General features: G+C 43.1%; 2 protein-coding genes and 1 pseudogene across 2 annotated transcripts; 1 reads left to right on the forward strand and 2 right to left on the reverse strand.

The window, feature by feature from the left end:
* Window positions 1–200: 200 nt before the first annotated feature.
* LOC112258833 (zinc finger protein 653) lies at window positions 201–5,237 on the reverse strand. Its single transcript, XM_024433450.2, has 10 exons — window positions 4,868–5,237; window positions 4,600–4,637; window positions 4,187–4,498; window positions 3,498–4,045; window positions 3,190–3,364; window positions 2,939–3,029; window positions 2,686–2,797; window positions 2,401–2,515; window positions 1,578–1,677; window positions 201–1,357 (listed from the first exon to the last, which is right to left on the reverse strand). The coding sequence occupies exons 1-10, from the start codon at window positions 5,161–5,163 to the stop codon at window positions 1,210–1,212; spliced, it is 1,935 nt and encodes a 644-aa protein (XP_024289218.2). The 5' UTR covers window positions 5,164–5,237; the 3' UTR covers window positions 201–1,209.
* A 139-nt stretch (window positions 5,238–5,376) lies between these two features.
* On the forward strand, window positions 5,377–8,319 carry LOC121847284 (annotated as a pseudogene).
* Window positions 8,320–9,357: 1,038 nt separating this feature from the next.
* LOC112258832 (erythropoietin receptor) lies at window positions 9,358–14,339 on the reverse strand. The gene is made up of 8 exons (XM_024433449.2): window positions 14,049–14,339; window positions 13,540–13,675; window positions 13,180–13,346; window positions 12,926–13,077; window positions 12,622–12,778; window positions 12,395–12,482; window positions 12,175–12,262; window positions 9,358–11,964 (listed from the first exon to the last, which is right to left on the reverse strand). Exons 1-8 carry the CDS (start codon window positions 14,146–14,148, stop codon window positions 11,260–11,262), a joined length of 1,593 nt encoding a protein of 530 aa, XP_024289217.1. The 5' UTR covers window positions 14,149–14,339; the 3' UTR covers window positions 9,358–11,259.
* Between the last annotated feature and the right edge of the window lie 1,898 nt (window positions 14,340–16,237).

A 16,237-nucleotide genomic window follows, 5' to 3' on the forward strand; every position in this document is an offset into this window, starting at 1 on the left:
CATTAGCATTCAAGTACCTTGATTTACTCATCATCAATTAAATGATTTAGAACATTTGTCATACTAGCCATTGGTGACATACCTGATGTGTCTTACATTCATCCCACAATGCACTGAAAATGTGTTTGGCAGTTCCTTGTGTCAGTGTGACAACGCTCACATTATGCCTTTCCTTGCCACAGCAGGCAATCAAACTCCAATACAGTACTCCTTTTTTTTTATTTTACATTTGTCTCAAACAAATGTATCTTCCAGAAATATGTACAGCCCTATTTAGGTCATATTCACATATTTTACATTGATAATTTCAGTGATATAGAAAACAGGAAAAGAACATAACTATAAATTAGCGATTCTGCTTTGGAACTTTACAAAAAAAGGTTTTCAAAAACTACATTTGCCATTTTAGAACCACAAGACAACATCACTCTGTTCATAGACACACAGCACAACAGACAGACCTGAAAGATGATGCAAGACTTTCACACAAAAAGACTACTCCTTGGTCAGGTCAACGACAAAAATGACCAATTCTCTATTTCAATGTAGGCAGCCCACTTGTGTGACAACACAACTCTTCTTTCTGAATCCATTGACATGTCCTTTACATCCATATGCACATTGTTACAATTACTACTCAAGATGTAACTATCATTTCCCCATGAATATGTAAGTTATGTTAGTTTTGGCATTTTACCAGCAGGCATCAGTTCATGTACATGTATTGACATGAGAACACAAGCATTAACAAAAAGAACATACTTTTTTCCAACAAGTACATTACAACTGTGGATGACAAGTGTATAAAAGTGAATAAAAAAGAAAGAATCTATGGATATGTTAATAATATGGTTTAGACAGTATGGTTTAGAGGCATACAGCACATTATGTAAACAACTGTGCTGAAATGTACAATATCAACAGCTAGGCTGTCTCTGTGAGCTCTAAAAAGGCTGTGTCCAGCACAGCTTTGAGAGCAGGGTCTAAAGTCCATTATAGTGAGCGAGTCTAAGCAATGTCCTTAGAGTGTTCATTCAAAAGAGCTGCTCTTTCCCCAAAAAGGCATACCTGCCTCTATGGGCACTCTTCTTCTCTTGTTCTTTGTGTCGACAGATTCAGTCCCTTTCTGGTCTGACCCTGACCAGTTGATATTTAGTGCACATTCCAGCAGCACTGCGCCTTATGTTGCCTGTTTGTCTGGGTGGCTTTTTAACTTGTGGAACTTAACACTGTCAAGCTTTTCAAACCTCTTGCCACAGTGTTCGCAGGTGAAGTTGTAGTGGGCCTCGGGGTGTGTTTCTTCATGTGCCAATTGAGAGATGCTCGCTGGCGACACTGGTACCCACATATCTCACACCTGCAGAAGAGGTAGAGGAGTGGAGGGAAACAAGAGATGAAGGGGGAATATGTAAGATGATTCAAATCAGCAGAAAGTATTTTTAGGAGTGCAATGTAGTCATTTCTGTTTGTGAGACAAAATTGCATATATTGTACAAAACCAAAATAAAAAATGTTTAGAGAAAATGAAATAAACCGTCTGGGAGTAAAAACTTGAGTGATCAAAGTGTTTCACTCACTGAAGGGGCGTCTCTCCTGTGTGCGTGCGCCGGTGAACCTCCAAGTGATTCTTCCTTTTGAACGATTTCCCACACGTTTCACAGATGAAGTCTCGGACTCCTACACAAAGTTTGATGAAAAATGTATATCACATTTTATTTGTCACATGAGCAGAATACAACAAGTGTAGTAGACCTTACAGTGAAATACTTACTTACAAGCCCTTAACCAACAATGCAGTTCAAGAAATTGAGTTAAGAAAATATTTACAAAATAAACAATAACGAGACTATATAAAGGTGGTACCGGTACCGAGTCAATGTCCGGGGGTACGGCATCTGTGACAAACTTAGTTGAAAAATGAGGGGACAAAGTTAGTTGGGGTTGGGCACGGTCTGGAGCGCAGAATTCAGATGCTTGTAATGTTGAGTCGCCAGGACAGCTCACAACTCATTTAGCCTCTCTGCTGACTGGGGCTCTCAACAATTAGATTTTATTTGGAAGTGATTCAGAATCCCCATTAGACAATATTGCTGAAAGCAGTCTGTGTATTTAACAGCCATTGTATTTGGTAATTCTACAGACCAGTGTAATGTTTGGAGATTTTACAATCAGGTCAGCAATCATTTCACGGGCAGCACGGTTAGATGTGAGGCGATTGTGAAGCATCACCCAGTAAAGTTCCATGCAGTCAAAACCATTAGCTTTAGAGACAGGTTGACATTCAAAGCTGCATTATACAGTAGACGTCATGGCAGGATACATATGAATACATTACTACTAGCTCATGCGTCAATGTACAGTATATCAGTATAGCCCAGATTTAGAGTTGTTTGTGCCCACCTGAGTGGATGATCATGTGGCGATGCAGGTGGTTTGACAGATAGAACTTCTTGCCACAGCCGGGGTGGGGGCACACCTTGGTCCTCCCCTTCCTGTGAACCAGATTCACATGGTTCTGCATGGGAACATAAAAAACGTATTATGAATCACAGCATGAAATGGTAGTTACAGCAACATGTGTGCATTTCTATTTTCTTTATTCGTAACTTGATAGCACGACAAGGTCAAGGTGTTCCAACTCAAGGCAAAAGCTGAAGTGTAGAGTGCCTAAAAGAGCCTATTTACCTGAAAGCTGCTGATGGCTACATAGACTTGACTACAGCCTTCATACGGACAGTGGAACATCTTGAGCATTCCGTCTGCCTCGATGACAGGACCTCGTCTGCTCCTTCTACATCTGAAATAGAAAAGGGAGTGATGCCCGTGGTTCGTCTACAGAAGTGCTCTGAGGAAGTCAAGATGGGAATGAAAATGGCATGTCCATATAAGTTTGTCTCTACAGATGTAATCCCCATAATTCTCCATGCTGGCCACTCACCTGCTTAGGCCCCTCTGTAGCTCCCTCTCACAGGTCGGCTCCAAGCCATGAGACTCAATACTGGGCTGGAGCAGCTCCTTGTCACTGAGGCCTGAGAGAAAAATATCTCAAACCATTGGAATAGCAAGCTATTCATCATTGATTTTTGTCAATGTCAGTATCCTTTAAATCAACATATACAACAATTACAGCATATTCTAATGCATTGTCTGTCGGCGTAAGCAAAGGCTAAAATACTGTGCCAGCAGTACCTGTGATGGAGTCTTCCTCTGTTGTCTTAAAGTCTGCCACTGACTGGCACATTTGGTTGTAAGCTACGCCCTCTATGACAGTGCAGGTGACCTCCTCCACATCTCCACCCCCCATGTTGAGCTGGATGCCCTCGGATGCCAAAGCCTCATAGCTGGGGCCAGTGATGATGATCAGCTACAAATGACAGGCAGAGGGACATAGGATGGGCTACATGTTAATATTACTATATAAAGGCAGTGCTTTCAGGAACGACAGCTACTTGAGTGTGATAAAATTCCAAGACAAATTACTAATGAGTATTTTAAACCTGAGAACCATCCAGAGTTCCTCGCTGGTCTGGTATCTCACAGGTGGTCCCCACAGTCTGTAGTGTCTGAGAATCAAATAGCTCCCCTTGCCCAGGCACCTGCATAGAAGTTGGGACTGGATGGAGGATGGTCTGAGTGTCTACACCAACTGTGTCACCCAATGTTTGTGTGGTGTCCTCCTCATCGGCTTTGTCCAGTCTGTCAGTTAAGGATGCAGTCACTACAACACACTCGTAGCCATCTTGTGATGTACCCACTCCTTCATCTCCCCTGTCTCTTCTCAGGTCCTCCGCCTCTTCCTCTGGGTTGATGTCCTCCCCTACAGCATTGTAATCTGTCTCCTCCTCGTCAGACTCCTGGGCTTGCTGTCTGCCTGCCTCCATCACCACCTCCATCTCCCAGACAGACTGATTCTCAGAGAGATGCTCCATCAGTGGAGTGTCCCTGGATGGGGCCTCCATCCCTGGGAGCTGGCTGAGAGCTGTGGCCTGCTCCACCTGATCCATAGTCACCGGGGCTCCGGCCACTTCCAAATCCCCTCCTGCATCTAGGAAAGACAAGGGTACAGAATACAGATGCATTTAAATACAGGTTACCTGGTTTGTCAAATCAGTGGTTCCCATACAATTACATGTGACCCAGAACAATTAAAAGCCAACTTAGTATCTGAATGTACTGTATCTCTTACCAGTGAGCTGTCTGTGGGCATCTGTCTCTCTCCTCCTCCTCCTGGTCATGATTCCTCCAGTTTCCTCTGTCCTTGTGTCCCTGTCAATTTCCTCCTCCATCTCTGTCTCCATCTCAAGCTCACTGGCCCCTCTTGGTGGCGAGGAGAGGTGCTGCACAAATGAATGGTCAGCATCACACTGCCAGATAGCAGAGGTGGAGAATCCAGGTTGGGGTTCCAGAGCTCTGAGCTGCGGTTCATGTGGACAGGTCTGGGAGTGATCCTGGTACCAGGTCACCATGCTACAAAGGCTAGACACTCTCTCACTTTTCCCTGTAAGAAAATAAGTATCACCAGTGACAAATGTATCAATCCCGCATGTAGGGCTACTTTTCTTTATGGGCAAATGGATCAAATGTGGTGTTTTTTCTTACCCATTTTCAGTTTTGTACATACTTCTGGGGTTGTCTTCCTAGCGACCAGGAATATAAATATGACAGTGACGTTATTGCATGAGGATACTGTGTTAACGTTAAGCACTATTGAGTTGATAGCCCGAGCTAGCTAACCCAATTGATTGAAGGAGGTGGCCTGGGGAAAGGACTCACATTTAACAGATGACAAGAGAGGGGATAAACTAGCTAAACAATATTAGTTACTAGCTAGTTTGATATTCTGATTTAGTATTATTCGTAAACTTACCCTCCGTATTTTTGCCGGTATATCTCGCCGTACGTGGAGTTGAGCAGGATTAGGTACTCGGCAAGTCCAGCGTCACTCAAACTCGTTCGCCGGCGAAGCTCACTCCAAACCTTGTGAGATTCTCCAAGATAAACTCGCCTAACATCATACTTCTTGCGGGACTCGAGGCGTCTTTGTGCTCGGTCAGAATCCGTGAGCCTGGGACGGCCTCTACAACGCCTCGAAATTGATTTAATTTGATCCCCGGCTTCTTCAGCGTCCAGGGGACCCTCCTCTCCTCCATAGCCATCCGCCATCTTGACAACAGCTGTCTGCTGTTGTCATTCCTAGCGGAAGTTGTCTTACAGGAAGTGACACCACTTGGCGGGAAACGAAAATGTTCCTTGCACATCATGCATTGAGCAGAACGTTTTATCAACGATAAACCAAGTTCATACATGTGGATAGATAGCTAAATAAAGATATGGCCGATATTTTGACCCTTGTCTTTAGGATATTTAACCAACACAATGGAAAAACGAAGGATTTCAAAATGCAGTGCCTTGGTGGTCGGAGACTGTAGCATCAACCATTAGTTGCTGATACTTGCAGCGGTGACGGCTGCCTCTGAATTGGGGCTCAAAGTCTCATTTTTCACTCAGGTTCAAATTCAGAGCCTTCCAGGATCATTACAATAATCCATGTCCAACCTGAGCCCCGACAATTTGAAGGTAATTAGCTATTCACATACTACTAGGCCGACCATTTCAAATCTCACCATACCCTCTCTGCTATGCAATCTGGTTTCAGAGCTGGTCATGGGTGCACCTCAGCCACGCTCAAGGTCCTAAACGATATCTTAACCGCCATCGATAGGAAACATTACTGTGCAGCCGTATTCATTGATCTGGCCAAGGCTTTCGACTCTGTCAATCACCACATCCTCATCGGCAGACTCGACAGCCTTGGTTTCTCAAATGATTGCCTCGCCTGGTTCACCAACTACTTCTCTGATAGAGTTCATTGTGTCAAATTGGAGGGTCTGTTGTCCGGACCTCTGGCAGTCTCTATGGGGTTCCACAGGGTTCAATTCTTGGACCGACTCTCTTCTCTGTATACATCAATGATGTCGCTCTTGCTGCTGGTGATTCTCTGATCCACCTCTGCGCAGACGACACCATTCGGTATACTTCTGGCCCTTCTTTGGACACGGTGTTAACAAACCTCCAGGCAAGCTTCAATGCCATACAACTCTCCTTCTGTGGCCTCCAATTGCTCTTAAATACAAGTAAAACTAAATGCATGCTCTTCAACCGATCGCTGCCTGCACCTGCCCGCCTGTCCAACATCACTACTCTGGACGGCTCTGACTTAGAATACGTGGACAACTACAAATACCTAGGTGTCTGGTTAGACTGTAAACTCTCCTTCCAGACCCACATCAAACATCTCCAATCCAAAGTTAAATCTAGAATTGGCTTCCTATTTCGCAACAGAGCATCCTTCACTCATGCTACCAAACATACCCTTGTAAAACTGACCATCCTACCAATCCTCGACTTCGGCGATGTCATTTACAAAATAGCCTCCAACACCCTACTCATCAAATTGGATGCAGTCTATCACAGTGCCATCCGTTTTGTCACCAAAGCCCCATATACTACCCACCATTGCGACCTGTACGCTCTCGTTGGCTGGCCCTCGCTTCATACTCGTCACCAAACCCACTGGCTCCATGTCATCTACAAGACCCTGCTAGGTAAAGTCCCCCCTTATCTCAGCTCGCTGGTCACCATAGCATCACCCACCTGTAGCACACGCTCCAGCAGGTATATCTCTCTGGTCACCCCGAAAACCAATTCTTTCTTTGGCCGCCTCTCCTTCCAGTTCTCTGCTGCCAATAACTGGAACGAACTACAAAAATCTCTGAAACTGGAAACACTTATCTCCCTCACTAGCTTTAAGCACCAGCTGTCAGAGCAGCTCACAGATTACTGCACCTGTACATAGCCCACCTATAATTTAGCCCAAACAACTACCTCTTTCCCTACTGTATTTATTTTATTTATTTATTTTGCTCCTTTGCACCCCATTATTTTTATTTCTACTTTGCACATTCTTCCACTGCAAATCTACCATTCCAGTGTTTTACTTGCTATATTGTATTTACTTTGCCACCATGGCCTTTTTATGCCTTTACCTCCCTTATCTCACCTCATTTGCTCACATCGTATATAGACTTGTTTCTACTGTATTAACTCTGTGTCGTTGTATGTGTCGAACTGCTTTGCTTTATCTTGGCCAGGTCGCAATTGTAAATGAGAACTTGTTCTCAACTTGCCTACCTGGTTAAATAAAGGTGAAATAAATAAATAAAAACTACCTATCTAGTAAACTACCTGGTCCAGCAGCTGTGTTTTTTTGGCACTACCTTGATAAACATGACATAACATAACACACAGCACCACACTCCCTATTGAAATCATTGGTCAGCCCACTGACCTAACAATGTCTTATGACATCAAACACTTTTATTTTGTGTCATGTTCAATTGGAATATGCAGCAAGTCAATTATACATTTGTATGTACTTTGTTTGTGAGGTAGGCCTAATGATGGATGCTTATCTCTTCTCACTGTCCTGCCTCCTAAGCAGATAAGAGAGCCCACTCTAAGTACCCCTAATCAGTCACAGAGATGTGCATCACTTATCAGCACAAAACATGTCTGATGGGCCCACTGCCAAGTCCTCCCTAAAAATCAGAGGGAGAAAATGTTTTCCTGAAAAGTCCTAAACAAATTGTTCTGATTATTGGCATGATTTTTTTGCAGAAAATCACGTTTTCATACCCCAGGTCCTTGGAAGATTTGCTTCAGGATGTGGCCTCTTTGCATGAATCAGCCTCTGGATCTGCTGCCCCTACGTCGCTGATCATCGTGGACGGACTGGAGGGCTACCTGCGCGGGCCTGGAGTGAGTGGTGGCCTTCAGCAGGCGGAAAAGTCCGCTGCTGCCCCTCCGTCGCTGATCATCGTGGACGGACTGGAGGGCTACTTGCGCGGGCCTGGGGTGAGTGGTGGCCTTCAGCTGGCGGAACAGTCCTCTGCTGCACACATCTCTGCTCTGCTGTATGACACGGCTGCATTTCTCTCACAGGCCTTGGAAGAGAGAGCCGCTAGTCTGGCCCCCTATCGGGTCATAGCCTCGTTCCAGTCCGAGTGGGAAGGGCATGCTGGTGGGGACTCCTCAGACCCTGTCCTCTCAGTGTTAGACTTTCAGGTTAGATGTAGCTTGGACCAGGACTGGAACTCTGCCCCTGCTGTAGCAGGACCACAGGACGCGTGGCATGTTTACCTCTCTGGTGCTGGGATCACAGAAGACCCTATTGCTAAGGATGAGGAGGACTCAAGTCTGGCACGAGAACGGCGACTGGTCATTTGCCCCAATCGCTCAATGGAGTTTACAATGGTTTGAAATCTATTAAATTTACTTCACAGTGGACGAGGAAGAAATAAAAGACATGCAAAAAAAAGTATATACTTATATCAAACAATTGCATTCCCAAAGACTGAGATGCAAGGGGAACAGTTTTTTTCCAATGCACAAAATGGTTTTCACTAGTGTTTACAAAAAGTTTTCAGCAAAGTTTTTGTGTGAATTAAACCACTCCTCCGATTGAATCGTACCGTTCCGGACTGCTTTGGCACAATATATTTTTAGTCTGTTCTCCTCCCTTGCCCTGTTGTCTTCTCTCCTACACAATGTGACTTCACATTCAACCATTAAACTCACCTTTACATTACCTTTGTCTAACCATTGTGCCTGTGGTGCTTTCTAAGATCATTTGTAGAGGGAAGATTAGGCTGATGCTATAGACGGGATAGCAGAGCACGTCACGAAAACGATGCGCACGCTTCAATGGGGCAGAAGGCTGTATGTTGTCATTCTGGGTGGCCAGATAGCTAGCAACAATGACAAGAAACTGCCATGTGGGGAAACTTAAGTGGCTTGTTTCAGCTAGTTTTATCTTACCATGTCTTGTTTTGACTGATATCAGGTCTATGCTAATATGGCAAAAAATGTCTAGCTAGCTAACCATCAACTGTAACTATGTATTTGAGACAACAAGTGCTCATTGTACAACTTTATTTATGTTTTCAATAAACATTGGAGACAAAATATAGTGTACATGTTGTCAACAATCTAAGCCAACCCTGTCGATTTTGCCACATAGTTGGGCACCTGTCGGTTTTATTGCTAAACAACCAAACCATCTATAGCTATTAGCTGTCAGGGACAATTAGAATGTCTCTCCACATTTTTCTCAACTAAAGGACAACAAGTACATCAAATGGTGCACAGTTTACAAGCATTTCGCTACACCCGCAATAACATCTGCTAAATATGTATATGTGACCAATAACATTTAATTTGCTTTAATGCCATACATTTTTTAAATCGTATTAGTACAAAAAAAAACAATATTGTGAAGATATCAAATATAGAAGCACATCAGAATTGATTAACATTTATGTTATATTTCAGGCATTATATTGACATTTTTGTTGACCATAAAGAGATACTGAGTTACAGAAATGATTGGTTGTCAGAAGTTTCGTATAGGTAATCATCACAGTATTATAACATGTAATGAAAAAGTCAGGAAACATTCACCAGTTTGTTTAGAAATGAACACTAAAAATAACTGAAAAGCAAAGGGTTTAAAGATAGACAAATTAGGAAATAATTCATATTCCAAATGTTAGTAAACTAAAAATAAACAAAACATGTTTGATTGGAGCCTTTATTCTAAACAAAATTTCCCATGGGTTGTTTTTAAAAGATTTCCCCTTATTTACTAGGCTATGTTCTATACCTGTGTTCTGTGAGGGGATTGTGCTCCTCATCTTATCTGGACAGATCAGAACCTCATCTCATTATGCTAAGATCTAGGTCAGTCATATAAGGAAAGTTGTGAACTTCACTTGTGACGTCAAATACCCTTTTCCCCAATGCCCAGGCTACTCAACTACTGTCCACATTCTAAGGAACGGGACGATACCCCTATCTTGGCAAAGAAACAAAACATAAAACAGATTTAACTTCTTTAGGAAAACCGCCCCAATGCTGGAAACAAATCATTTTGTTGTCATCCACGTTTATTTATTTTCCAAGCTATAGCGCATAATATTTTACATATAGCAGGCTTTTAAAGGACCAAAGAGTTTAATCTGCTTTGTTATAGTTTTGCCATGGAAAGAATATTGCGATACTCTACCACCCTCAAACTAAACTCTGGACCTCGAAGCCAGTTCAACTACGTTTTCATTGTTCCCCACTAGTCAGGGACTGATTTAGACCTGTGACTCCAGGTGTGTGCAATGAATTATCAGGTAGAACAGAAAACCAGCAGGCTCCGGACCTTGTAGGGTCAGAGTTGAGTATGCCGACCCTACCACATTGAATTGTCATATTCACATGTGCCTATATATACAACTGTATTTTATTACCAATGGACAACTTAAAATGTGACAAGCTTTTTTCAATCTACCCATGCATTTAGCCAAATCACAATTTTTGTTTGTTGGGTGGAAGGAATTACCAACATTTTCAACAAACTGGTGTTTATTTAAATCAAAAAAATAACATTTGAATTATTTACAGTTTCAGCAATTATGGCCTCTCAAAATGTATGATAATATGTAAGATTCAATGAGGTGACAATTAGACAGATATACACACATTCATACACTGGAACCATCATGACTTTTACAACCTTTGTTAATCTAAGCATTGCAAGCAAGAGGTGTACAATAGCATCATACTGAAATGTGACACATTGCCTAAACACATTCCTGCACATCCTACAGCACCTCTTCATTCTTGCAGGAGCTTCATGTTAAGACCATGGCTACATCTTAGTGATACTCTTGTACAGTACACAATAGACAAACACAATATTTACAATTTAAGTGTCAACTTTATCTAGTTATTCCAATAAAAATATAGTAAATAACCTTATAAATTGACCTACAAGATCCAGTGATTTAAGAATATACACATTACACGTGTTTTATAATTTCAGCTTTAGAGTGTTTTAGTTGTTCATGTATTTCTCAAGCAGCTGCCTTATGATTGACGGGATATTGTGAGAATGAGCTTGTGACATCCAAAGAAGTATGAAATCCTTATCAGGGATACTTTTGACTTTTCCTCACCAAAGCCTTTGAGCTTAAATGTTGCTTTGTCTGTTATCTCATAGTTATGAGAGTAGCCTACACCCTGGCTTTTTACATTCCACTGACAAGAAGATGGAGTCCATGTAGAAGCCTTGGCCAAACATCCCAACTGTTTTTCAGCTTCAATGGACCTTTAAGCCTCAGTTCATAGCCTGTAACATAGCTTAGCCTTAATTCAGAATGCAAAGTGGATGGGCGTACCTATGGGTCTTCTGTGTGCAGGGATCTCGTTCTTGTACTCATTGGTATAGATAACTCCCTTCCCAATGTCATCGATCTTATTCGAGCTCATCGGACTGTAATCCATGGAGACGCCTGAGTCGGCCACTGCCATGTAGGTGTACCCGGGGCCCTTGGACGGCCAGGTGTGGTTTGGGTACTCAAAACTGGACTGGGACGAGAGGCGGCCCGATCCTGAGCTCTGTTGGACGGAGCCCAAGTCTGATCGAGATTCAGAGGATGTCCTTCCAGAGGCAAAGAGAACCTGCAGGGGCAAGGTTTCTTCCAATATGTCGTCCAGAGGCTCCTCCACACTGTGGTTCTGAGCATTGAGGGTGACATAGGCATCATGGGACTCCAGTAGAGAAGACTGGGTCCAGGGTGCAGGGTGCTTATGAATAGCCCGGAGCTGGTCCATCAGCCAGTGCTCCTGGGGGGTTTCTCTCCACCCCTCCATCAATGCAGGATCCACCCTCTTTAGCTTCTTGTCTTCATCCTCCTCCTCACCAAGTGCCTCTGAGGCCTTGGGCGGCAAAGCGGAGCTGGGTAAGACGGGACCAAGGCTAACCTCTGAGAGCACCTCTAGTGGCGCAGGGAATTCCTCGGAGTAGAAGTAGGTTGGCCTCAACCATAAGCCTCCAGTGCTGTGGCCCAACCACTCCTATTGACAAACCAAATGAGAGAGGTTCAGGAGTTTGCACTAATATTGAGTCAAGATGAACAGACTACGATACACACAAAGGATATAGATAAGCACTGCACAGGGTACTTCATAAGGAAAAGGGATATAGATAAGCACTGCACAGGGTACTTCATACCGAGTTTCATATTCCAAGGATACGAGGAATAATACTGGATTTATTTGTCTCACCTGAAAGTCACCGCCATAAACCTTAAAGAGGCCTTGGAACTTGCTTTCAGGGGTGGGAATGATTGGCCAGATCTTCTTCAACAGGAACCTGAGGACAATATTGTACAGTCTTATTCCATAAATACACCACTGAGGATGTCTCTACAAAGGAGATCACTAAAGAGTGTAGTTACAGTGGTAGACTAAGAACATTGGAAACTTGTTGTTTATGGTAACTGACCTGCGATGAGACATGAGCACAAGGAGAGACAGCAGGGTGAGGACGAGAGAGATGATGAGACTCAGGGACACGATGAGAGGGTCCAAGTCTGCAAATAAGATAACACATCAACAAGGTTACACCAGGGATGAAATCCAAGGGAGGGATCCCTCACAAATAGAACAAAGATGTTTAGCTCACGAGACAAGCGCATTATTTTGGTGACTGTGTAAATGTTTGAAGCTTACCACCAGGCATTGTTTCCATCAGTACCGGGTCAGTCCAGGCGCTCCAGTAGCCGCTGTAGCTGATGCCGTCCAGTTTGACACGAATGCGCACCTTGTACTTAGTGCCTGACTGCAGACCACGCAAGATGAGCTCAGAGCTGGCTTGCACCGCCTCCACCTGAAGACGAGATGATAATGCATTGTCATTGACACATCTCTGCCGAAGGCCAAGAAAGGAACGGCACCATTTTATACAAGAACTTCAAACGTTTCTCTTGTCTGGTAACAAACTTCTACCTCTGATATGAGTGTGTGTTGTTCATACCTTTCCAATGTGGCTCCCTGCCATGGCGTAGCTGACCTCGTACATCATGCTGTCACCCATGTACTTGAGAGAGGGAGGCAGCCAGCTGGCCTTCAGCTGCCCCTGCATCCCTGTACTCGTCAATGTCAGATTGGCAGGCGGGTCTAACAGGACTGACACACAGACATGAAAAGAAAATGTCATTCCTAAATCCTGAGAAAAAACTAATGGAATATTTCCCAAAAGTCACCCACAACCAAAACTCTATAACTCACAGACAACTTCAATGAAGAGACTGCGGTTGTGGATCAGCAGGTCGTCCCGAAACACCCGGATGTCAAGGGGCACAAATAATTGAGTCTGGGACAACCTGCAAAAATACAGCCTCTTGCCACCTGCTGCTGGTAGGGCAGTTACGGAACACTCACTGCTGTTCTCATTCCTGCAGAGGAGGAGAGACATTTTGGATTGTTTACACTTTGTATCAAGTTTCTAGGCTAAATGGAAAATTGAGGTGATCATTCTTCAAAACACATGTTCATAGCAAGTAGCTACCCTCTACCAAGACAGGGTGAGAGGATATGGTACACATAGCAGCAATTATTAACTGAAAGCTTTGCCTGATCATGACGTACTGGTATGTGTATATGAATGAGTATTGGTCAGCAGAGCCAGCCCTTTCCTCATCCTCCTCCCAGAAGCAAGTGAGGTCTGACATCCCTTCAGCAAAGCACTTTGGATTCTCTGGCTCAGCGTGGAGCAGCAGAGCCACTGTGTGGACAAGGGAGGGAAGTCTTAGTCCACAAGGAAAATGTGTGTTGGGGCATTATTGGTTTCAACAATTTAGTAAACACAGGTGAAGACTTAAAGTAAGTCTCCAAACAGCTCCAGAGGAATGACTATTGATGATTAGTGATTATTATAACTATTTTTTAACAGCTATTAAATTGACCAAATTGTGCAAGGAAACACAAAAACTTTTGACAATTGATAACCTGTCTATCTTAACCCAAATCTAAAACATCAAACCTATTATGTTGAAATACAAAATATAACATGATTGAAAATAAGCATTGTAATTGTAAACACTTGTGTTACAGAAGATGAAGAAAACAAGTAGGCTATTTGGGAAAATGTGTCCTACCTTTAGTTTCCAAAGCTTGTGCACCATGCACGATGGATGTTTTCTGAGCGCAAAATAATACACAAAATACCAACAGCTTATTCAGGTTATTGTTTGTCATCTTTTTGTCTCCTCTGAGAACAAAGCGGCCTATGCGTTCTGTTGTACTGCATAACTGGTAGGCAACCAGCTCCAAACGTCTGTTTTCTCCATCTCGCTTCGTGACAGTCTGTCTCTGAGATACTATGGATAGTGTAACACAGTTGTGCGTGCATCACAGGAGATAAGGTGTGAGCGAGTGACAAGCCAAGCTGTTTACTTTTTACTCAAACCCAACTGTAGAGGTGGAGCATACAAAATATTTTCACTCATGTCTGTGGGCGGGACTAGAGTAAGGTTACAACATGCTTCCATTGGAACAATATGTCCCCCCAAACCACAAGGACCATCGGAGAAAGCTGAGGGCCACAACACAACTCTAAGTGACAACTGCATTTAGTTGTAGTGGGTATTTTTTTCGACATGCATAATTGAGGTTCCTTATTGTGAGGAACAAAGGAGGCACGTGGCAGACATACACAGGTAATAGGGTAGGCCTAATAACTGAAAACCCACATGGAGCCAGTGAACTCACAACTCGGCATAAACGGTCTCTTATCTCTGACCTACACCCATGTTTTTGAGCTCGACCTGTGTTATCTGTATTGCAAGGGGTAGTGTCCCGTGATAAGCATGGGGGCGTTTAGGCTCATCCCAACCCTACATCATTTGAATGTAATTTAGCCTGGCCTTACCTCACTTGACTTTAGTGGGCTCAGGCTGAGGATTTCTCATTTGGCACTAAGGAAGATCACTGATAGGCACCAGTATATGATGTAAGACTACAGTATGATGTAAAAATATAAAAAGGTTACAAAACATTGCAAGTAGATTAACTGCAAAGGACACAGAAAGGATGTGGGTAACTGGTAGGTGACAGGAAAGGGCACCAGGAAACCTCTTATTGTTGAGGAGGACCACGGCAGTGTGGTTTTCTGTGTCGTTAGATTAAAAAAACACCCCCCCCCCCTCCATCCAAATGGGAAGGGAGGTAGGACGTAAGGCCATAAATTATAGATGGTATCACCATGAAGACTAACCTAACCACATAGAACATGGGTCTCAAGCCTTTGTCCGTTTGAATGCATAGATGTTGTGCTTTCACAAGTTCTAATCATCTAAACGATTTTAGCATCAGGATTGCACAATAAAACAACTCAAGATTTTATTTTTGTAATGAAGTCTTTATTTTCATAAACACATTCAATGTATATGCCTTTTCTAATAAGATTTTCCATCAAACAGAGCTTTAAATAGGAACAAAACAAATATACATTAAGACACAACAGTATAGTTCCCCCTTAATAGTATAACAAACCTCCTATATAACCTATGGAATGCCAGACTACACAAAACTAACCAATTCCACAGAAAAAAAATAAAAGGATAAAATGACTCACAACTTCAGATGAACATAATTATCCAAAAAAATATGTTTTTTTAATCAACAGACATTGAAGTATTTAGATAAACTGGGTATCAGTACATCAGCATGTGATTTAGAGAAGTCCTCCTCAGGACTTTCAGTAAAACCTCACCACTTTCAATCCAGTTACCTTCAGCAGCAGAAAGAAAAACACTATTTAAATACACTGACAAACACCACCCAGAAAGCTTTACAACTTGGGCATAATGCAGATGTAATGTGGGTATAGTGTTTTTACACAGCTATAAAAGGTTAACAGTTAAGTCTCCAGTAAAATGTTTCACACCACAACGAGACCACTTGCTCGTGGTAGGAGATGAACAGGGGAAATCACTTGATACAAATCAGCCCGCTAATATCAAACAGCGAGTCAGCATCAGCTGTGCATCCAGGTGGACAAGTGTCTTTGTGATAAGCAATGGGAGAGAGTAGGCGCTCATGAATACTTTTGGCGGGCTTTGACCCAACCCCTCAGCTTTAGCAGTGCTTTGGCGTAAAAACACAAGGTTGCTATCACGCCGAGACCGTGCCTGTCCCTAACTGATGGCCAGTGAACAGTGTGGGGCTAGTGATAGGGAAATGGCAGTGTCTGTGAGTAACAGAGGACCAGTGAACAGTGTGGGGCTAGTGATAGGGAAATGGCAGTGTCTGTGAGTAACAGAGGACCAGTGAACAGTGTGGGGCT

The sequence above is a fragment of the Oncorhynchus tshawytscha genome, linkage group LG09 (assembly GCF_018296145.1).
Source record: "Oncorhynchus tshawytscha isolate Ot180627B linkage group LG09, Otsh_v2.0, whole genome shotgun sequence".
Classification (NCBI taxonomy): Eukaryota; Metazoa; Chordata; class Actinopteri; order Salmoniformes; family Salmonidae; genus Oncorhynchus; species Oncorhynchus tshawytscha.